Genomic DNA, 24,153 nt, shown 5'->3' on the forward strand with positions numbered 1-24,153 from the left:
AAGTCTAAAAAGAAAAGGAGTACTTGTGGCACCTTAGAGACTAACCAATGAATTGGTTAGTCTCTAAGGTGCCACAAGTACTCCTTTTCTTTTTGCGAATACAGACTAGCACGGCTGTTACTCTGAAACCCGAGTAAGTCTACAAAGTCTAGTGAACGACCGTTCCCTAATTTGGCTTATTATTATTACGCATCACAATTAAAAGATACGATCAACCGGGCTAACAACAGACCATCCGAACACTGGGTAAAGCTCAAATAAGACTGTAGCCAAAATACAGTTATTTATAGTAATTGTTGGGTTAAAAATAAATTTAGCTCACCAAAAATAAAAGCCACCCATTCATCCAGCCCACCTTAGCTTTTTAAAATTCCTGTCGCCAAGCCCTCTCCCTTAGTTATTTTCATTAATAATCACGAATTTATCCCTAGGAAATATCAAAGTGATTATTCATTCTGGTTAAGGGCTGACATTCCTCAGTTTGGACAGCTGATCCTGGATCCTGATTTAAGATCATACCAAGAGATATGTAATAAAGTAAATAATAGAAAGATCCTGTATTTTCAGTATTTACAAGTCAAACACCTTATTGTGAAATCTGGATCTAAGACGGCTCTATCTAGATCTTTAAGCATATCTGAGGAGTTGACCCAGGAGCAAGCTGGAACAAGAGATTTAATTTCTAAGATGTCTACAATTTTGATTGACAAAGATATTGATAGGAAACAACCCAGCTGAAAAAATAGGAGAGAGAGCTGGACAAAGAAATTGATCTAGATTAATGGGTCTCTATATGGGAAAGTGGATATATATTTTCAATTTGTGTAGCTCACAAAGAAAATTTTTACAAATTACTGAATAGTTGGTATTTGACTCAGGTTAGGATTCACTGTATTTTTGCTACTAGGGAGGCACTCTGTTTGGAGGGGTTGCAGGGTAGGGGAACATACATGCACATGTGGTGGTTGTGTCCATAAATTCGATGGTTTGCGGAAGAAATTATTAAAGAGATTAACTTTATAAGAAAAAGGCCAGCTTTCCAGAGATCCCCTGACCTGCTTACTTAATGCTCCCATAAAGGATCTACATTTTAAACAGACTTTATATTGCATATTATTGGAAAAATGTGACTTCTCCTATGGAATTCTGGTATAGTAAAATGTGGACTGTCCTTGTAATGGAAAAGCTTTCACACCAACTGTGTACACAAGAGAAGTGCCAAAAAGAAGATCGGTATTCAGAAATATGGTTACCCTTTTAACTTACTCAGAGAAGGAGGGCTCCCCAGCCAGCAAGCCAGCTCCTTTAGTCAGGTTCTATGAATATTAACCTGATCCTGAATAAGTAATAAGTAATGTACAATGTAGTATGTTAACATTTTATTGTAACTTTGCATTAATAGAAAGTTCAAACCCAAGCAAACCCCAGACTTTGAGATATCGGTACCTCCTTAGCACAGCAAAATTCTCCTTGATTCAATTGCCAAACATTGTCAGATCCCTAATAGTGATTACCATACTGTATCAAAGAATGCTGTAATATGCAAGCTCACATTGCTTCATTTCAGCACAAGAGTAAACATAAAAGGACAGCTCAACGTTGAAAAAACCTTCTGTGGTTTTTTTTGGGGCAGTAAATCTTCATTCCCCTGTGACTGTCCAAATTCTAATGTTTATATTTTTGTGTTATGACTCTCTCTCTTTCAAAGCATTCTTTGAATTTTATGTACCTTTAAGATTTTGCTCTTTTATTATAGTTTTTATAAATATGATCCAGTTTGCTAATACAATAAAATGTGATTCTTGGAAATTACTGTTTTTGCTTAAGAATAAACATACGATGTAAATTCTACAGCACTGAATATATTTAAGGGTCAGCATCATAGCCATTAAATTACAGAAATCCATATATTCTGCTCCTTTCTCTCAAAGGACAATCGCAATTGAGAACTAAAATTTAAAGTTTAATTTAAAAAGTTATACAAAGCCTAATCTTAATAGCTTGTTCCCCTGTAGTATGTGCAACTCAAACACAACAGCATTGTGCTAATTCATGAGAGCAAAGAAAGTGAAAATGAGTAGCCTATTTTCATTATCTAAACAGAGAGAAAAATTAAAAGAAACACCTACGATGAAAAATCAGATCATCAAAACCAAAGGAATTTCAACTAACACTGCAGGAAAGAAAACCTGGTTAAAAATATTTAAATATCTTGTTAACTAGTTATTCAGGACAATGCCATAGTTTCTTGTTCAGGTGCAGGACCAACCATCTCCTCATGAGGAGCTCAAAGATTAAGCCTTTGAAGCATACTCCAACTACTAATTTCTCAATACTCGAAACAGAAACTCAACAACTATACAATTCAGCCTTGACTTTTGAGGCTGCTTTTGGAGTGACAGGATGAACTCTGAGTAATATAAGCATATTATTTATCTTAACATCACTTTGCACATTTCAAAAGAGCTGCTGTAGACCATAATATTGGGTAAAAAGAGAACTGCTTAGCAAAGCAAACATTTATTTCTTCTCCTGACACCAAGTGGATGCTGCTTCCATACATCCATGGTATTTGTTGTCTTTGTTGCTGAACACTGAAACATGAAAGCAGAACTGAAGTACCAAAATATTTATTAGACTGGATAATATTAAAACAGTGCTGGCTCTGCAGAGATCTCACTAACATTTATCCAACAAATGCTAATATTTTCAATTCTCCGCTAATTTTTCTCTTGATGATTGAAGGTGGTTTTCATTCAGCCTGAGCTGAAGCTGAGCAAGCCAGTCACAGTAGTTTAGGGATTTTCTAATACATAGTGCTGCTTTGGAACCCAAGAATGAGGGGAAAGCAATTTCCCATTGGTTTGTGAATAGCAGGCGCTACTGTTTTAATCGAGAGGCTCCATTTTAAAGGTATTTCAGAACAGAAACATGCTCTGATCTCTTTAAACATACATTCAGCATCTTCAGTTTTTATAATAAGGATATTAAGAAAGATTCAACCATTTGGGCAAAATCATTAATGCCAGATAAAGTTACTGTTGTAACAAACTATCATAACTCTTAGTTATAAAAGAAAAGTCACAGACATGCATGAGCCAGAGAAGCAAAGTGAATCCTACTGCTTACTTGCTGCACTCTGGTTTCCAGCCCAGGACAATGGTTACTACTTGATTCCTCCCCTCCAGATGATAGATGGATGCATCTTACTTAGTGTGAAGGGAAGCTACACACATTATCTTACATATTAACACATAGGAATAGTGCACAATTCAGTTACGGCCACCAGAACTGGCTCTTAATTTGCACTGGATACATAGTCATTAAATGAGCTGCATTACAATTTGCATTTATTACATAGCAACTGTTTAATTGTTCTCTACCATATCTGATGTCCACATGAAGTGAATAATTGGTGTAAACACTTACTCGACGTAGTATGTTCCATACTGAGGGTCTTCTATTTTCTCCCAGCCATAAGGAAGTTCTGTAATTGGAACAGAAGAATGAACAAAATTCTGCACTATAATGGAAAAGTATTTGAAAATGTCAACATTCATGTGAAAAAAAGATGAGTGGAGAGATTATGGACTGACTGTGTCAGAAATATGAAAGGTTTCAGAGTAACAGCCGTGTTAGTCTGTATTCGCAAAAAGAAAAGGAGTACTTGTGGCACCTTAGAGACTAACCAATTTATTTGAGCATAAGCTTTCGTGAGCTACAGCTTATGCTCTAATAAATTGGTTAGTCTCTAAGGTGCCACAAGTACTCCTTTTCTTTTTGAGAAATATGAAAGCAATTTATATATTCCCATGAATTGAGTGCTTGCATTTCCCAGAGGGAAAATGGGCCCCCCTGTACTCACTGGTTTATTGGAGGAGGAGACTTGCATTTTAAAGAAAAAAATTAAGTTTTAACAAGCTTCAAAGTGAAGCACAAAAATATCTTAAGTAACAAAAGGAGGAAGAGAAAGATAAAGGTCTCATTTTATTAGACTAAGCCAATTATAAATAACCAGTTTCATCTGTGAAGTTTTGTTTTTAACTCCCCAATCTGTAACTATATGATAGCACTGTCTATGGCTGACCCATAGCGTGGAAAGGAGATATTGAAGCTTTTCCCAAAGAAGCACTTTCAATCCATCTCAGCCCTGAATTGTGGGACCACGCTATTCCAGTCATGTGCTTCCAGAAACCTCTGCCAAGGGACCTAAATTCTGACCTGCAACCCCCTCGTTATTCCAATTTTACACACACATCCCCTTAACACCTGCATTTCAAGCCAGACCTGCAACATTCCAGCCAGTCTCCCCACCTAGCTCTCCCAATGCACCGCAGTCCTGACCTGCACTCCTTGCTACTTTACACCTAGGCTCCTGAATCAGGATCAAAGAGGCAGTACAGTGGAGAAAAGGACAAGTGAAGACTGAAAAGACATCACCCCAAACTCATTTCCATTTGTGTTTGTTATCGTTTGAATCCAAGTCTCCAGAGCAACAAATCTGGAGGGAAATTAATGATCCCATCTTCTGAAAGTGGTGTGCAAAATGCAATTAAATCTTTACAAAATAAACATTCATACTGAAACAGCATAGAAAAAAATCAGAAAGCTCCCTCGTTTCTGAAATAAATTCGAATTCTTGTAGGGCAGCGGCTAGAACCAGAGCATTACTGGTTGACTGCAACAAGCTGTCACCACACAGGCCTGGTGGCTACAGCTTTGCTACTCTAATTTGAGCACAGAAATGTAAATATGGAAACGCGGTTTGAAAAGGAGCTTGGTGTGAAAGTTAAGACAAAATAGAAATATTGTTCCATTTGGACCACAAATTGCCTTTTATTTTTCTTTCAGATGTCTGGATTGTTTTGAAGGGTAAGATTTCTGTGTCATTATTTTGTTTGTTGTTTGTGGCTGCCCCAGGCTTGAAGGTAACAGGAATTTTCTTAGCATGTGGCAGCATGTTACCAATTATGAGTATCAGTACAGCTTAGTGGAACTTGACAAATGCCCCAGAGGGACTATTTGTTTAAGTGCTGTTCATTAGGATGTCCTGCATCTTTCTCTTTAAAATGCCTTTTTTTATCCCATCCTCTCCCAGTGGGGGGCTTCACATATGTTTAATAAAGCAGCAGTATGAGGCAGTGGCTCAAACTGGCTTCATTAAGAATAGATTTAGGAGAATAAGAGGCTGTTTTCAGTCTTGCCTCAGTGCCTATTGACTCTTGTAACACGGGAGATGTTTGCTGCAGAGACTGCTTCTCTGTACATTTTTATTTTATTGGCTGTCTACACTGCACTACTGCCTTGCAAGCATCTGCAGGATTTGCCTGTAGGCTGATTACCACCAACATTCTCACAGATCAGATTCACAGTGTGAAGTCTTGGTGCAAGAGGTGAACAGAAACAAATGCAAGTAGGTTCCTATACTCTCCCCAAAAAATCATAAATTATGACGGAGGGCAACCCTTAGTTACCTACTGCCAACCACCCCATCAGTTCCCTGCATTGTCCCATATTAGAGAAGATAGTGAATACGCATTATTTTTAAAAAGCCAGTTGGGGTGCAAGAAAACTGAAAAGTAAGACTAGAAGTGTCTTGGATTTAGTATGGAAAATATTGTACTGAAGTAATTAAGGGTCCATATTAAAATGGAAAGAATGTATCCCTGCTACTGCACTCTCTTAAGGAGATGGGAATCTGGATGGAAGGAAGTTAGTTCAAGATTTTGCTGGTGACAACTATGGTCTGAATGCTGATACAGTTTTGGTTCTAGCCTCTCTCTTTAAAGCCCTGAATGGGCTAGACCAGGGGTGGACAAGCCCCCAACCCCGCTCCCTGGCTGGAGCACCGGAACGGGGCAAGCCCCAGACTCCACTTCCTGGCAGGAGCTTGAGAGCCGGATTAAAACGTCTGAAGGGCCGGATGCAGCCCCCGGGCCATAGTTTGCCCATCCTTGGGATAGACCAACATTATTTCACAGACAAATTCATTCTGTCTGACTCACCATGGCAGCTGCGATCAATGGGAATGCTACAGATAATGATACACACAGGGGTCAGGATTAGAGCGTTCTTGTTTGAGAATCATTAGCTATGGAAATTCTGTATCACTGGGGAACAGTCTGAGTCCAAGCGTTGCCACACACAGGACAAAAATCTCAGACTCCTCCTTCCCCTAACAGTGATTGCAGAACAACAAGGCATCCTTCCATGGAACTAAAGCACCAGTTGCTAGCCACATTATTTCAACAACACATTCCCAACGGCAATGAATCATTACTAACAAAATTAGGTAGCTAGTTTGGTACTGCAGCTTGGCATTTACCTCTTTTCTATTTAACTGATAGGATTTTGCTTGAAGAAAAAGCATGACTGACAAGCACTTTAACTATGGAACCCTGCTTAGATTATGATTCTCAAACATCTCTGTCACTCTGTGAAGCAGTAAAATTCTGTCAGCGTTCACCCCCTTTAAGCTTTATTTAGTGAAGGTTTAAGCTCTGCCATCACTGGGAGACATGAGACAGCTTAGGCAAAATGAATTCTCCAGGACACTTCCACATATCAGGGACTCGCACTTCTGTTGAAAAATTATCCACATGAAACCAGACAAACAGGGAAATGTTCAAGTCAAATTAATTTAGACAGGGTTGAGATGCCAGAGGGATAGGAGAGGATTGTGAGGATTTCTTTAAAAATCTTATCGTATTTTCTAGTATCTAAAAAGAGGCTAATTATTTTCAAACTTGCTAATACAGATGCCTATCTTGATTATAAACTATAATATACTTTAAGGCTCCCTCCTAAATGGAAATAAGACGACACTGATGCTTAAAACGTGCAACTGCTTCAGAGATTTTAAAATACTCCTATAATAAAGCCACCTATTGTAGCTTGGTTTATGCCTCCTGCACCTGGCCCAATTAAGGGTCAATTCAGATGAAGTCCAAAGGCTCTTCCATCCCTTCACTGTGGGACTACCACTTATCTTAGAAGTTCTCGTAGTCTAGAATCCTGTCTCCAACAATGACCAATAGCAGAAGGTTCAGGGGATGGTACAGAAATCTCTTACTAGACAATGAAGTTTCTTCCTAAACTTAGTTAGGGGTTGCTTATGCTTTAAAGCATGAGTATTTATATCTCTTCTAAAAAAAAATTCTATCTTCTCATTCATACAAATGTCCAATTCTTGTAAAAATTTTATTAAGATTTTGGCCCCAATAATCTTTAGGGGCAATGAGTTTTTCATGGGTTAATTATACATTGTATTTACCTTTATCGCCTTTAAATCTGCTACCTTCAATTTAACCCAAAGTGCCCTTGTTCTTGTATTATGACAGTGGGTAAAAGGGAGCACTTGATTTACCTTTTGTTTACGGTTTGTTATTTTGTACACTTATTGTATCCCTAATTTTTTCCACATTGTCCTCAAAAGCTTTTCAATTATTCTAATAAAATTTCACTTCTTTCTCTGAACCAGAAACTGAACAGAGTATTTCAGGTGAGAGCCTACTACTGATATAAAGTGACAAGGCAGTACTTTCAGTATTATATTGTAGCCCATCATCTATGCATTCTAGTATTTAGGGGCTTTTCCCTTGCTGAACAATGGTGTTCACTGAGCTGTCTACAAAGATGCCCAGGTCTTTCCCCTCAGTGGTTACAGTGAATTTAGAATCAAGTAATGTGTCATTCTGCTCTCCAGAATTTGTGTGTATCCACAATTCACTTAAACTCCATTGTTCCAGTGAAAATATGCTGAAGCCACTCTCAAGCCCAGTCATTCTACCACTGCTGCCAAGCCATAGGCACTTAACTCCATACCCTAATGGTTTCAAAATAATGTAGAAAGAATACAAATTATACACTTCAGGCAGAAACTTCTGTCTTGGCAATGATAGATCTTATCGAATTGTAAAGAACCCTGGAAGTGACTCCATAAGGGACATCTGGCAGTCACAAACAGCATTATCCGAAGATCCCCAAATGACTTAATTCTCCCATCAGTGCAGAGGACATTCTTAGGAACAACCCAGATCTCCCTGAAGATGAACTTGATATAAAATATGTAGTATGCATAAGGAAAAGACTTTCCAAAGTGCTTAAGGATTCATTACTACCACATCCCACAGAAAGTCCCTTCATGAATCAAGTCAAAGAAATTAGACAGCCAGTTCCACAGGACTCGGGACTAGTTTTGGTTGGTAAACAAGCAGATACAACCCATTTTTCATTAGGAATCTTATTTGGTTTCAGATGAACTTGACCTTGAAACAAGAGCATAAGTAAACTCCTATTCCAGGTTGCATTTGAAGGTAAAATTGATCTGCCTGATTAGTCCCAAATGGCAAAGAAGAAATGAAGTCTTTGAAACAAAACTCCTAACCAGAGCCATACTTTGTGCATTCATAAGCTCTACTGATAACATGCTAATTGGACACCATTTGAGTCTGGTTTTCAAGTAGGAAAAACAACATCCAAACATGCATTACATATAGCAGACAGACAGAATTTTGAACATCTCACCTCCATCCTCACAGTCTTCAGGAGCTTTGGCTTTCTTACAGAGCCGAGGATCAAGCCAAGTAGTTGTCTTGGTGTTGTGACTGTGGAATATAGGACAACCCAATCAGGAGCAGAAAAACAGCAGGAGATAAAGGGAGAGACACGAAAAAGACTCCCAAGGAAGGGATTTAACCTATTATACTTAGCACTTCTCTTCATAAAAAGAAAAGGAGTACTTGTGGCACCTTAGAGACTAACCAATTTATTTGAGCATAAGCTTTCGTGAGCTACAGCTCACTTCATCGGATGCATACCGTGGAAACTGCAGCAGACTTTATATATACACAGAGAATATGAAACAATACCTCCTCCCACCCCACTGTCCTGCTGGTAATAGCTTATCTAAAGTGATCATCAGGTGGGCCATTTCCAGCACAAGATCACTTTAGATAAGCTATTACCAGCAGGACAGTGGGGTGGGAGGAGGTATTGTTTCATATTCTCTGTGTATATATAAAGTCTGCTGCAGTTTCCACGGTATGCATCCGATGAAGTGAGCTGTAGCTCACGAAAGCTTATGCTCAAATAAATTGGTTAGTCTCTAAGGTGCCACAAGTACTCCTTTTCTTTTTGCGAATACAGACTAACACGGCTGTTACTCTGAAACTTCTCTTCATAAGTTTCCTTCCACGTGCAAATCTTTGCCTCTAGATCAGCGTACCTGCTGTTCTCACCTCTGTCACATCAAAAATGCGACCTACGAAAGGCACCACTTAAATATAACGAACATACTCGAGGCTTTTCTGTACCACTGGGACATGGGAGGTTACAGCGGTGCAAACGTTTCTGAGCAGTAAAAAATATTTCAAAGGTATGTATTCACAGCCACAGTTTCACTCTAAAAGTAGCAGGTTTGTTGGAAGTGAGGTAAGTCTAGGTTTCATCTATCAAAAAATATTGGATTTCTCAATAGTCAATGCAGCTTGTGCCTGGAGCTGAATTCAGCGGCTCTGCAGAACTGTGTAGACGTATATATAAATAGAGAACAAACAGAACCAATGAAATAAGAGCACACTAAATACACCTGTCCCTTTTGGTTCTCATCAGAACAGACCCAAAATACATACTTTCTCCTTAGCTGGTTTTAAAAATTTAATTATGGGAAATAGATATTAAAAAGCACAAAACTTTTCTTAAGATGTTTGACACCACATCAAAAATAGGTTGATCATGAAAAGAGCCATGGGAAAAGTAATGGAGAAAAACTGATAAGACGTAAAAGAACATCTTATAGCTGTTAAAAAGTTAATACAACCTAAGTATTCCAGAAAACAGATATTTTAAGAAGTCACAATATGAATGTAGATGTAAAGGCAGCTACCACTCTGAACCAAACCACATAAGAAATTGCCAGTGAGTTTGCAAGATTAGTGATTTTGCTCTTCCATGACAAGAAGTACTTATCATTGCACTGCAGGAACATATGGTTCATGTTAACTCTGAGATAACAGTAACATAACTGAGCAGAGTTATCCAGAAACCATTCTTTATCTCAGGTCTATTGACGCTGTGATTATAAACCCTTTACTCAGGGATTTCTAACTCTGACCTATACATCTGCATTAGGCAGCACAGTCTCAGCATAAAGTTCTTCTCCATCCAATATTTTTTTCCATCTACAAAGTATGACAAACGCTTTCATACATTTACCATTGAAGCTACTGCAAAAAATCATTTTGAGGATAGATATTTTTCACCTTGGGGGAAAAAACCCTTAACTTCTGCCTGTGCTTAGCCGTCAGTGTAATCTGATGCTTTACAATTCATGAAACAGACTATTACACATTCTGGTAGCTGCTTTTCACATTCTATTTCATACCAGAGATCACAGGCAGAACAGAGAGAATAAGGGAAATCCCATGGATTACAATGAAAGTTTGCATAGTAAAAGTACACATAAAATTAGACCCTTATCCAGCTAGTAACACAGAACCTGAGCTGTGCATTCTGTGATACAGAATTCACATCATAAATAAGTTAACTGACTTTGTAGATGGAACCATTGTGCTTTTCCACCTAATTTATTCAGACACAAAACACTATCCTACTAATAGCATTTACATGGATTCTTTACCCATCTACATTTTCCCCATGAAAATAAACACGACACTGAAGTCCCTATATATGGTAGCTAAGATAGCTGTGAAAGCATCCATCTATGAAGACTGATAGGAAGGAAAAGCTACTTGGATGAAAATGCTGGAGACACCAAATAGGGATACTGTGATAGATACAGATATATATGAAAATAAAATTCCTGCAGCTTATTCCTCAAATCAACATCACTGTCCTCTCTAAGTGGCATTGTTATAATCTTCACAGGAACCACTATGAAATCAAACACACAAAACTGGCAACATTTGGTGAGGATCACTGAGTGAGAACAGATTGCGACTTCAAAACCAGAAGATTATATTTTCGTGCAAAGACATCAGGAATAAAAAGTGGGTAGGGAGGAAGATATATAAAAATCAGCAGAACTATCTCGAGAGACTGTGACTAGAGACTCTCAGTGCTCATGCATCTCAGAAAGATACATTAAATCTATAAAGATACAAACTTCTACTTACTCTATGAAGTAGACCATGCCTGTGTCTGTGTAGGCCATCTCCCAGTTCTTGGGTAGAGGCTCTAGGCTCTCATCCCTTGACAAGTAATTTCTGAAATCCATGGAGCTGCTTGTCTGGTTGTAACTAGGAACAGGCTTCATCCAGTCAGAAGAATCTGAAGGTCTCTCTTTGTTTTCTGAAGTTGTTTAAAGCAAAGTGTTACGGTTAAGATTTTCATGCTGCTTTGCTCACAAAGAACCACCCCTTTTGCTCTCAGTATGAGAGAATGCCAAACACCACTGTATTTTATCGGTATTTTTCGACTACATTTTTTTCTGCTGTGAACTTTAAAAAACTGAAGTGAACACACTGAGTTCTGTTCTTCCCTTGCCAAACAGCATTAACCTCATACTTGTCTGAGCCTAGGCTGAAAAAAACAACACTGGAACACATCTAGGTAGACGACTTACTGCATTTCCTATCAAAGAGAACAGCATTAGAGAATCCACACCATCATCCCTCTCAGTGTATCAAGACCCAACTATTGAGACCACAACTACAGTGAGTGATATGAGGAAAACAACAGTGCAGCAGGTTGTAAATAGTGGGAATTTAAGCACTTCAGTTTAGAAACCATTGCCAATAACCTCAGTTTTAAGATTCTGTATTTGTGACAAATTAAAATGGACTGCAGCCAGATCACCTACGCTCTTATTCTTTCAGCTCTGAAGGTAAACAATACTGGGCCAGATCCATACTTGCACGGGTGACTTACAAGAAATGCCTAGATGCAGCATAATTTGCACATTTAATGTGCTGGCTGTCCCTCTTTTGAGATAATAAAGATATTAAAAAAGAATAGGATCTCAGACTAATCTTTGCAACATCCCACTGGACACTTTGTTCCAGTTTCAATGCATTGTTCTTCATTATCACTTGCTCTGCACATTCCTTCACCTAGTTTTCGGATCATGTGACAGTGCTTTTACCCAAGTTAATCTGAAAATTTCAGAGTGACAATTTGATTGATTAAAATCTTGACTGCAGTCAGGAATTTCTCCCCTTGTAACTGACCTGCACCTCCACTGCCATTAACTGCTTCCTTCTCTTCCTCCTCTTCCTCCTCAGGGAGAGAACTATCCATTCTTTGCATCTTGCTGACCGAAGTGGTTCTTTTTCTCTGGGATTCTGCATCAAAATCATTGTCAAAAAGAACCTGATCCACTGGGTCTGGCTGAAAGGGACTGGGCTCTGCTGGAGGCTTTGGGGTACCATAGAAATTACCTGTCATTAAGAAACAGATGGTACAAAACAGAAGCAGTGATATCTGGTAAAGATCTCTACAATCACAGGAATGGCTCAAGTCATAGTACATATTCTACTGCCACAGTAACAGTTTTGTGAAATACCTGAATGAAAAGGTAATTTACTACACTACTTAAGACATCAGCATTATCAGTAACTGGTGAATGCTCAAAAACTGGAATTTACAGCTACACTGTACTTCTGCTAATGCTGTCATTGTACATCTGGGTATAATGCATTTAATTCCGAAGTGGTTGCCCTACACATGTTTCCAAATCTAGAGACTGATCTGTTATTTTATCTTGCATTCACTAATGCTCCAGAATGAGATTTATAGCAGAGCTTGGTAGGAGTAAAGTAGAGGATTACCTTGACAATCAAAATAATTTCTGTTCTAATGTACAGCAAATATATATAGTAATTAACTAATCTGGAGTAACCTGCAGCCTGTAAGCAGGTTGAAACTAAAAAGCAAATTAATTTTGTGCTGAAAAGCAAAATATCTATTTGCACAAAAGCAATTTTAAAAAATGATTTCTTAGAGCTGTAATCCTGTGTTTTCAGCTGATAATTTTCTTACCTAATAAAGCTATTAATAAATCAATGCAATACTGAATTATACCTGAGAAAACTGAAAACATTTTGATTCTAATATGTTGTATAAGTTCAAAGGATCAGCATTTTTTCCCAATAAAATAAACGCTCAAACAGAATTTAAATAACTGGTTTTCTCCTCTTATTCAATCATGTGATTTTAATTAGGGAGTGGAGCACAGAGCTTAGCAGGACTCCTGCTGGGTTAACATTTGGTAGATAGATTTTGTTTTGACTGCATAAAATATTAAATAAAATCCCCTATATTCAAATACCATTAAGGATGAGGCGTCAACTGAAAATGGGAGTTAAGGTGAAAGCTTCGGGTTAGCCTGGCTTGTTAAAGTCTAGTGAGGGTTGAGGGGATCTCCAGATGCTGGGCAATTGTTCATACTGTATGTGCTGCAAAACCATGGCACAATCAAAAGAGCTTGGCTTAGAGAGCCTGTCAAAGAATGTCCTTCTTTTGGTTATTTTAACAGTAATATACCTTTTCATTTATTTTATTTTTCATATTAGTGAAGAATTAAATCTTAAGAAAATGTCCAATAAATCATAATAGTTCTTTACAAGTTTCATCATCTTTTACACAGAAAAGGTTTTATACAATTTCTAGAATGTGTTTACTCTTGAAGAAGCTTTAGTCACTGAAGTAATCACTTGAAATTTACATAATCTATATTAATACAGATATTTCTAGTGGAAATTTTTATGCATACAAGTAGCCTTTTTACTTTACTTTTCATCTGCGCATATATATATATATATATATATACATATATACATATACATATATACATACACACACACACACACACACACACGCCAGATTTTTCTTGAAAAAAAATATTTATTTGAGTTAAGGATACCTAAACAAGGATGTTTTAAATCTATTGTAAAAACAAATTTTACAACTAATATATATCTATATTTTTAAAAATACATTGCTCCTGATTAGAAACCTTCAACACCAGGTTTCAATCCAGAAGAAAAACTTAAGAGGAGCCAGGTTATGATGTTATATAAAAAAGGGTTTACATCTGAGACCTTGATTTAGCTACTGTAGCCATCATCTTTAAAAACAGAGCCCATGCCTGTCTGGTCCTTGAGCAAAAGGATATTAACCATATCACCCCTATACTTTAGCTAGTTCTATGCCTAGTTAAATACTTTAGGAAGATGAAATGTATTAATGGACCTAGTCAGTGACTGAGGATTCCTGCTCAGGATGGAAACAGGAAAATTAACTTTAGTAACTCATACTGAAAGAGAAAAGCCTTGTCTGACCCGCATAAGGTCATAATTATTCAGCTACTGTTTAACAAATATTAGAACATATTTCTAATATTAACTGCTTCCTGTGGCCCTATGTTTAGAACAGTTTTCAACCATAACCACTCACACACAGGCAGCCACTTAAGATATGTCAACAGCACAAATTAGTGTGTTGTTGTAACAGTAGATAGGCCAACCATTGCTAGCTTTAATCTCGCTAATGCAGGTAACAACAGTAGTGATGACATGGAGGCATGGGCTTCAGAACAGTACAAGTGTGGAACTGTGGGGCATACTCACTTTGCTGGCCTATGCTGGGAACTGTACTGCCATGTTTTCACTGTTATTGTTACCTGCACTAATTAGATTAAAGCTAGCACATGTCTACTCGCACTACAATTACTCCTTCCTTCCTAGCTTTAGATACCCAGACAGGCTGAATATTCCTAGTTCCCTAGTATGAACAGAGATACAATAGAGAGAGAAGACCCAAACAGCAACCACAGCAGCAGACTAACTGTGATGGCCTGAATTGTAAAAGCAAAAAAAAACAAAACCCAGAAGAACAGGGTAGCAGGCAGGGAAGAGGCCTCTGGAGAAAGTGGGAGAGTGCAGAGAAAGATCCCTGGCAGTACAATGCGTGTGCACAGGAGAAGGAAAGGAAACCATGTAGTAGCTTGAAGGGCCAATGGGGTGAAATACACTAGGCTTTTCTTACTGAAATACACACAAACTACAATTAAAAGGGAAAATGAGGACACAACTAAGATTGCAGATATTTTATACAATAAAATTAAAGAAATGGTATATCCAAATGGGGAAGAATTTACAATTACAAGTACAAAAGGTGTGATAGTAATTAAAGGATTTAGCATGCTCGGACAATTTCCTAATTCAGGCTTTGATTATGTAATCTGTTTTGTGTAGTTGTTGACTAGAGCTCCGATGAAGTGAGCTATAGCTCACAAAAGCTTATGCTCAAATAAATTTGTTAGTCTCTAAGGTACCACAAGTCCTCCTTTTCTTTTGGTGAATACAGACTAACACGGCTGCTACTCTGAAAAAAGATCATGTGTGTTTCCACAGCTATTTAATTAAGAAGAGGATGGATCATATGGAAAGGTTGTGATTTGTACTTGTCTATCAAAAGAAGCAGTATTGTGTATGCATGTCTATACATGTTTTAGTCCTGAGGGAATTCTGTGCCAAAAAATTAAAACTTCTGCACCAAAAATTAAAAATTCTGCACACAATATTTTAAAATTCTGCAAATTATATTTGTAAATAAATAAATGTGGCTCCAGCATGGCAGTGGGGAGCACAGGCCATTGGCTGCACTGAGGTGGGAGATGACCCTGAAGCCCCCACCTCTCCTGGTACAGAGACTTGGCAGTGAGGCTGCACCAGACCCTGACACAGTACAATGGCTGGGCCTGCCCCAGAAACACCCTGGGGCCTTGCCCCTCTGCACCAGGTGCACCATGTGTGGGTGGGCAGGCTCAGTCCAGCAGGATCCAAGTGTGGGGGGCATCCAGGTTTGGGGCAATCGATGCTGGTGGCTCAGTGGGGGATCTAGGTGCACAGGGCTCGTTGGCAGGGGCAACGGGACTCTGCAGGGGATCCAGGTGAAGGTGGTTGGGGCTCAGGAGGAGGGGGCTGGGTATGGGGAGATGGGCTCAAGCAGGAGGGTCAGGTTGTGGGGGGCCCAGGTGCTGGGGGTCCAGAAGGGGTCCAGGCACTGGGGGGTAGGGCTTGCCAAAGTGAGGGTTCAATGGGCCTGCTTAACAGGGGAGCCCCAGCTACTGCCGGGGGATGCTGCATGCTGGGCTCCCGCTTCCCCCCCGCGATTCCCCTATCCCCTTTTCTTCTCCATCCCCCTCCCCTCTCTCCCACATTCCCCTCCCCCAGCCCTTTTCCACACACCCCCTTCCTTCTCCACTGCCTCATCCCTCATTTCCCCACCCCTCCTTACCCAGCCCCACCGCGGGCACTAGCTGTTGTGCAGAATAGAAAACAGGAAGGCTCCCAGCACCCAGAAGGGGAGCATGACTGGCACTGGGACCCAGGAGGTGGTGTTCAGCTGCAGCCAGTGGAGCAGTGACACAGCCTCCTTCAGCTGGGCAGCTCTGAGCTTGCAGAATGAGTGGGGGCAGGGACATGTAACCCCATGCCCCCTCCATGCCTGTTTGGAGGAGGGCAATCCTCCCCAAAACTGCGCCCATGGTCACCCCCCACCACGCGGCTTCCCTTTGCTTCCCTGCTGTTTTTTGCAGGGAAATGCAGGAAATCTGCAGGGGGGCCATCTTCTGCGGGTGCGCAGTCCCGCAGAATCCCCCCAGGAGTAATGACAGGTTTCAGAGGAGCAGCCGTGTTAGTCTGTATTCGCAAAGAGAAAAGGAGTACTTGTGGCACCTTAGAGACTAACCAATTTATTTGAGCATGAGCTTTCGTGAGCTACAGCTCACTTCATCGGATGCATACTGTGGAAAGTGTAGAAGACCTTTTTATATACACACACACAAAGCATGAAAAAATACCTCCCCCCACCCCACTCTCCTGCTGGTAATAGCTTATCTAAAGTGATCACTCTCCTTACAATGTGTATGATAATCAAGTTGGGCCATTTCCAGCACAAATCCAGGTTTTCTCACCCCCCCCACACCGAACCCACACACACAAACTCACTCTCCAGGAGTAATGTTTATAATATATTCAGATCCAGGTTGGCTGACACTCAGATCAGCGATCTGAAACACCTGAAGTCATAATTATGACGAGTGAAATCAAGTGCTGGGACATGCCTTCTCTGGGTGCACCCTGGCTGCGGGAAGGGCACCAATGTCGAGCGGGGCTGCCTGCCTGCCACCTGCATGCCAAGGCTTTCTGCAGAGACATGGGGTGCTCAGTGCCCATGAGGCTGCACCATACCTCTCCCTGTGCTGTCTGGGGGGCCCATGCTCTGTGCTTCCCAGCGCTTCCTTCCCTGCATGCAGTCCCCTGGTAGGGAGTGGCCTGGAGACTGCAGGGAGAGGTACTGTGCAACTCCAGCATCCAGGTTGCAGCCCACTCCCTGTTAATGGCCTCTCCTTCTTGCCTGCAGACCCTTATGTCCTGTGTGATTCCCGTGTGCAGGCAGGTTTGCCCAGCTGCAGGCCGAAAAGGAAGCGCTGGGACGGATGGGCTGAGTACTCACTGCAGGCAAGTTTGCAGGGCTGCAGCCAAAACAGGCAGGCCCCAGCACTTCCTTCCCTGACTGCAGCTGCACAAACCAACCTGCAGGTGGGGCCCTTCTTTAAAAAAGTTGCTCCTAAGCAGCACAGTGTTGCAACTATTCAAACCACATTAACACTGATGTGAGCAGGATGGGATCGGTTCACAGCAACGTGTTGCCATTAACTGGAAGTTGATGGTACCAGGATTGCTATTAACCGGCATCTACTGTGTTTACATTTTAATTCAAAAGAGTCGGGCCTTAGTGATGAAAGCTAAAAATCATATATTTAGAGAAACATCCTCATCTGACAAAAGAACAGGAGGACTTGTGGCACCTTAGAGACTAACAAATTTATTTGAGCATCAGGTTTAGTGAGCTACAGCTCACTTCATCGACTGTGGCCACTGAATGCATCCGATGAAGTGAGCTGTAGCTCACGAAAGCTGATGCACAAATTAATTGGTTAGTCTCTAAGGTGCCACAAGTCCTTCTTTTCTTTTTGCAGAAACAGCTGCTACTCTGAAACCTATCCCTATCTGAGAGACTTTCATTAAAAATTACCAAACACACCCAAAACCACTACAACAGTAATGAAAATAAAGCCAATGACTAACTGGGATAGCTTCTAGCAAATATTATGGCTATTCTAAAATACTAAAAGCAGAAAGACAACAAAAGTAAAAAACTTTGGAATAATTTATAATATATGTAATAACTCTTAGGCAAGAAATTAAAGCTACAGAAAACTTTTCACACAAAACCCAGAACTATGACCACAAATATATTTAAAGCAAATGTCAACCAAACATACATAAAAGTTTTTAGGATGACTCTGAAAAGCACAATGATATTAAAAAAGCAACAGGTGTTAAAGTGAACTGAACATGTCAGGACACATGGGTTCTAATACTGGGTCACTGTCTCACAGCGTGAGCCGGGACAAGACAACCACTTTGTTCCATAGTTATCCCATCTATACAATGGAGAGAATACTGCTTCCCTGCCCTTGCAAAGCACTATTACTCCTCACAAGCACACGGATCCAAATTTAGGACCTGTCTACACTAAAAATACTGCAGCGGCACAGTTGCACCACTGTGGCGCTCCAGCGAAGATGCTACCTATGCCAATGGGGGGCTTCTCCCATCGGCGTAGGTTCTCCACCCCCCTGAGAAGTGGTATCTATGTCAACAGGAGAAGCCCTCCCATCGACACAGCACAGTCTACACCAGGAGTTAGATCAGTATAACTATGTTGCTCAGGGTTGTGGATTTTCCACACCTCTGAGTGATGTAGTTATATCGACATAAGTTGCTAATTTAGACCAAGCCCAAGACAAAAAGACTGGACACTAACACCATGAAATTCTTCCAGGTCTTTATTCCCATTCTTATAAAAGACTGTAGGTACATGTGTTCAAATTCTATAACATACCATCATATGTTCCACTTTCTAGCAAGGCTCCACTTTCTTCCAACGCTTTAAACTGTTCAACAGGAATGAAATTATAGTCCACCCCTGGGACCTCCCCATCCCTGGGAGCCCTTGTAGTGCCTGAAAAGACAGAGAAGAAACTGTTGTATAGTTGTCTAGTGCTGCTGGCTTACAAAATACTCTCTCTTGCAGAATTCAACATAAAAAGAAACAGTGGTTATTTGAAGCTTTGCACAGCTACAGTGCCACTCTGGCAAGATAAGGTTCAGAACATTCTCATGAAAGTGAACATTGGAGTATGTGAAACTAGGTCAATAAATTATGTAAGAATAAGAAAGGATATTTGAACAAGAAATGGAAGCCCTCATGAATTTATTATATCTACTGTTATGAAGGGCATACAAAAAGGAATTTTGATACCAGAGTTTAAACTTCCTAAGAATTAACATTCAAATCCCAATACAGCAGGACCTTGATTTTATGAATGTCAATCTTATGACTAACCAGTTATATGAATCCCGTTTCCCAACTGGAAAATAATGAATCAATCACATGTCTAAAAAGTGATGTCTAGGAAAAAGAAGTCAACATCCCTTCACATTCCGATTCCTTCAAACATTGGGAATAGCTTTGCAGTGGTTTGAAGGACAAGAAAGCGATGAATACACCCATACTGCAACTTACCTCTGGAAATTCTGATATGTTCAATCTTAAGAACTTCTCGGTGTTATGAACTCCTCAGTCTCCAACTTTCATTAATATGGCAACAACTCTGAACACTTGCTATATTATGGTTTGCAATGAACAAAGACTCACCAATATATAGAATTATAATCCATTTATATAATAGTCAAAATTCAATCTGAACAAACAAAGCAAAGAAGTTTACAATTCCGCGCTTCTATTATTCAGGTTACAATTGCACCTGCAACACAAGCCCCCATCTTAAGATTTCATTATTAAAATACAAACAATTGCTCGTTGCTCTGAGTTATTTTAGGGATGTAAGTTATATATATTCCTAACAGTTTTATGATCATGGCTATTTTTCTGGACAAGTCATACAAATCCATAAAGGAACTACTCCCCAACTATCTGATGCTTTTTGCTTCCTATAAAACTCAAAACAGCATGGAATAGCTTTGGTGTTTTTTTAAATCGTATCAAATTATGAAAACAGGGCAAATTTCATCCTGCTGAGATTGGCCTTTCAAGGGTCTCTCTAGCACCTAATGGGGCTGTGCAGCAGAAGCTGCAAGTGGAGAGGCTTCACAGAAGGACCTCTGCACTCTCTGCATGCTGTGAAGGGGTATCTAGACCATCATCTGGCTTCTCATAGGCCAGTACAGAGAATGGCAAGGGGTGGCCATATCTTTGTGGCCAGCCACCTTAGCGCTCCATACAAATGGTGCGGAGGAATGAAGACTATAGTTCCAGCATACAGGATAAATAGTAGCCATTTTAGAAAGGAGAGTTGCACTGTAGCCTAGTGGCCTGAACCTAAGTTGAGGGTAGATTTTTCTCTCAGCTCACGTTTCTTTCACCAACATAAAGCCAGATGGCAAGCAGGACCAGCTCGAGGCACCAGCAAAGCGGGCAGCACGTTTCCGGGGCGGCATCCTTTTTTTTTTCCAGGGCAGTTGCGCTCTTGGAGCTGAGCCACTTAGATGGGGAGAGGGCGCCGTGCCCCCAGCCGCATCGGGAAGGGGAAGCCCCAGCCCTGGGATACCGAGCTGCCAGGCTCCAGGCACTAGCTAGAAAGCAGGAGCTGAGCCGCCTCATCTGCGTACTGGATCCTGCGCTGCCTTGTGCCACCCCTTAACTCGGGGCTTCTCGGCGTGGTCGGGCGGGGGAGGAGGGAAAGCCCCTGCAGGCGCTGGGAGAAAGTGACATCACTCCCTCTGCTTCCAGCGCTGCTGTGAGCCTCAGCCCCACCTGAGCTTGGGGCAGCAAATCTTTTGCTTGGGGGGCAAAAAACCTAGAGCTGGCCCTGATTGCAAAGGGTTTTTTAATGCAGGTGAAGCAAATTTCATCCTATCAGTGTCACTTACAAACAAACTATAAAAAGTTTAATTTCCAGTCTATACAAATTATTGTAATTACTGAATAAATAATAAATATACAACTTGATAGTTACAATAGAAACAAAATGAATTTCATTTGGCAACTTGTCAGATGATTGCAGGTTATGAACTGTCTTGGACAATACTTAATTTTACATCCATTTCATGCTCTTTAGAATTTTGACAATCTGCTAGCAAATGGATGAGTGAAAAACAGCAGCAAATATACACTGGTTCTAATTTTTCTCTCATTGTGATCTTTAGATCTTTGTTATAACTGCTAATGGTGACAAGTTTACATACAATGAAAGCCATAGGAATGGTAGCCAATGAATCCAAAACATCTCCGGTACTTCTACAAGTAATACAAGGTTCTTTTAATTAACTCTCCCTTCAGAGGGTGTGCTAATGGGTGATTTATTTACCTGCTAAGTCAAGTCCAGAATCCTGTTAGTTATGTAAAACTTCCTACTTTCCTAGGAATGGAGTCTCCTGACAAAACATGAGGAAATAGACCTCTCTCTTGCTTTTTAGTTACAGGGTTACACACAACCCTTACGTCATTTGAAGCTCACGAAAGCTTATGCTCAAATAAATTGGTTAGTCTCTAAGGTGCCACAAGTACTCCTTTTCTTTTTGTGAATACAGACTAACACAGCTGTTACTCTGAAACTTGTCATTTGAAACTGTGACTTTGGCAACAAGCATATGCTTTTTCATATCACACTGTACATGGGATACCTGACAAACTTAATTTCTAATGAATCTAGAACAGTTTTAAACATTAGTCATGACGAAAACTTTGACTTTCATTACATGTTTTGACATGTATCTTAACTACATCTATTAAATGAAAAAGGCTTTTGATCTTATACTGAGGGTAGAAAGTGGAAATATCTTAAGAATAAAGGCAAATGAACTTCTTTTTTTCAAGTCACTAATCCATCCAAAACATTCAAATTGTTTAAACTTATCATGTTTCAATGTGAAAAATACAATCAATTGACAATAGCTTCTGCACTTCAGTATTAGATCACTTTGTCAAGAATTCCATTAGATTTAAATTTTCTAATGTGGCAAAGATGAAATAAAATAATCACTGCTTTTGTGCCCATATGACAAATATTGATATGAAACATTCATAAGCCTTTGATCCCCACCCCCAATAAACTACCTCTGTATATGACAGCAGTTTATGCCTCTCAATCTAATCTTATGAAAATTTAAATTGACAATTACATTCTCATCTCACAATTTTGTCTAGATTGATTGCTAGGTCATTCACATAAAACTAACATTTAACTTTTGCCAGTAGACATCTCATAGAATTTATAGTAAATGTTCTGATGAGAATGTCGGTGTCATAAAATACTAATTAAAAACAGTTTTTTGATACCATGCAAATTGTGCCACTTCACTGTACACAGACTGAAGACACAAACTGAATATTACCCTGTGCAATGGAAACATTAGGTGCATGAAGGAACGCATGTTGAAACACAGTTTAAATATCAACTTAACTCACTTCAACTCCTTGAATTACTTTATTAACTAAAGTTTTTTTTTAAGTCCACAGCACAAGATAAGTGTGGAAAAGCACCCACACACTAGAAAGACAACATCTCAGGTCAGAAGAAGTTAATATGCAGTAGATGAATACTGCAGAAAAGAATAGCATGAGGTTTCAATGAGACTTACTCCTCAAAAACAAATGAGATTCATTGGTGAACCTGAGTTTTTATTGTTTTATTTATTTATTTTATTCTACATAACCAAAAGGAAATGGCAAATATTTCCTCTCTTTCACCTTCCTGGATGTCTCTCATCATGCATATCATCCTTTTAAACAGAGGTTATGCAATGACTGGGTCAGGTTGGTCCCTGGTCTCTGATATGCCAATGTGCTGCATGTAAATCCCAGTGAAGTTTGTAGATGTCAGGAAGTCACACAGACTAAAAAGGTCTTGCTATGCAAATTACTTCCTCGGGGTATTTATCAGTGGTGCTCTATACCCCAGCCTATTCCACTGAAGTCAGTCGGAACCTCCCAGTGAGCAGCACTGCTGAAAATCAGGTCACTTATTTGGGCTAAGTACTGAGTTAGTAGCCTAAGTTTAAGACCTCATTTTTGAGATCTTGGGCTTTGTTCTTGGAGACATGATAGTGATCAGACTGGAGTTTGGTTTTGCTACTTATAGAACTGCAATATTATACCCCTAGAATCACATACTGTTTCAACACACCTCCGAACCTGTAGAAAAGGAGGGCCTGTTGATTTCATCACTAGGGTCTCCTTATTTCACAGGGAAAGGAGAGGTGTATTTTACTCATACTATTCACAGCTCAATAACTTTTTTGTCCTTTTTTAATGCATTTTCTAATCAATGTTTTTTCTTTCCTCAAACAAATTATTCACTTGTTAGATCAGTGATTTCCATTCTGCAGTGTTGGTATTCATACATGTGGGTGTTCCTAATTTCACAATGCAGAGCATTAACTGAAAGCAAAATTATGGCTAGCAGGAGTTACCTAATCAGAAACAATTAAAGATAAGGCAAAACCATTATTACAATAAAAATGTCTTGTATGTAACTTTCTATGAAGCAGTTATTATTTAAAGAATGAGATAGTGTTATAGAGTGCTGGGCTATATCAGCATACAGGCACACACTGTTGAAAAGATAGGAAACTTGGAGGTAATGAGGGAGCATCAATCATCTTGCTATGATTTTAGGAGGAAGAGAGTTTTAGAAATTATAAATTATGATGAGAGGAAGACAGAGACAATAAAAAGCTGGAGGACGAAGTGATGTGAGAAAGAAAAATGTTCACACATGCTATGAGCCTGTCTGATTTACTGTACAGAAGTTGGTGAAGACCTGGGCCAAGCAATATTAATTGAAATTTTTTGGGGGGTTGTGGAATAGCTGTATATAGTCTGCTACCATTATGATGATGTATCACTTCCTTAATGTCTCTTGAATGCTCTTGGAAATTTAGTAATTAATGATGTCACTAACAAAGCAAAATTGATTTCTGACCCCCTATTACATAATTGGGTTGGATCAAATTTATTTCAGTCTTTTCAGCCATTTGTATGCCTGTACTCTATATTATTAGATGAATTTGTTTCTGCTTTCATAATTCACAATGG

General features: G+C 39.7%; 1 protein-coding gene across 3 annotated transcripts in view; it reads right to left on the reverse strand.

Annotated features, from left to right (window-relative positions):
- The window catches only part of MAGI3 (membrane associated guanylate kinase, WW and PDZ domain containing 3), a 211,099-nt gene that overhangs the window by 71,674 nt on the left and 115,272 nt on the right, over positions 1-24,153 (reverse strand). For 2 of the 3 annotated variants that reach the window (XM_084611305.1, XM_084611307.1), the window contains exons 3-7: positions 18,937-19,056; positions 12,189-12,398; positions 11,136-11,310; positions 8,527-8,606; positions 3,430-3,487 (exon numbers count right to left, since the gene is read on the reverse strand). In XM_084611305.1, coding sequence (XP_084467431.1) covers positions 3,430-3,487; positions 8,527-8,606; positions 11,136-11,310; positions 12,189-12,398; positions 18,937-19,056 — 643 coding nt within the window. The remainder of the gene's footprint in view (positions 1-3,429; positions 3,488-8,526; positions 8,607-11,135; positions 11,311-12,188; positions 12,399-18,936; positions 19,057-24,153) is intronic. The other variant, XM_084611306.1, reaches the window with a different exon arrangement.

Source organism: Lepidochelys olivacea (genome assembly GCF_965140295.1).
Source record: "Lepidochelys olivacea isolate rLepOli2 genome assembly, chromosome: 21".
Lineage (NCBI taxonomy): Eukaryota > Metazoa > Chordata > Testudines > Cheloniidae > Lepidochelys > Lepidochelys olivacea.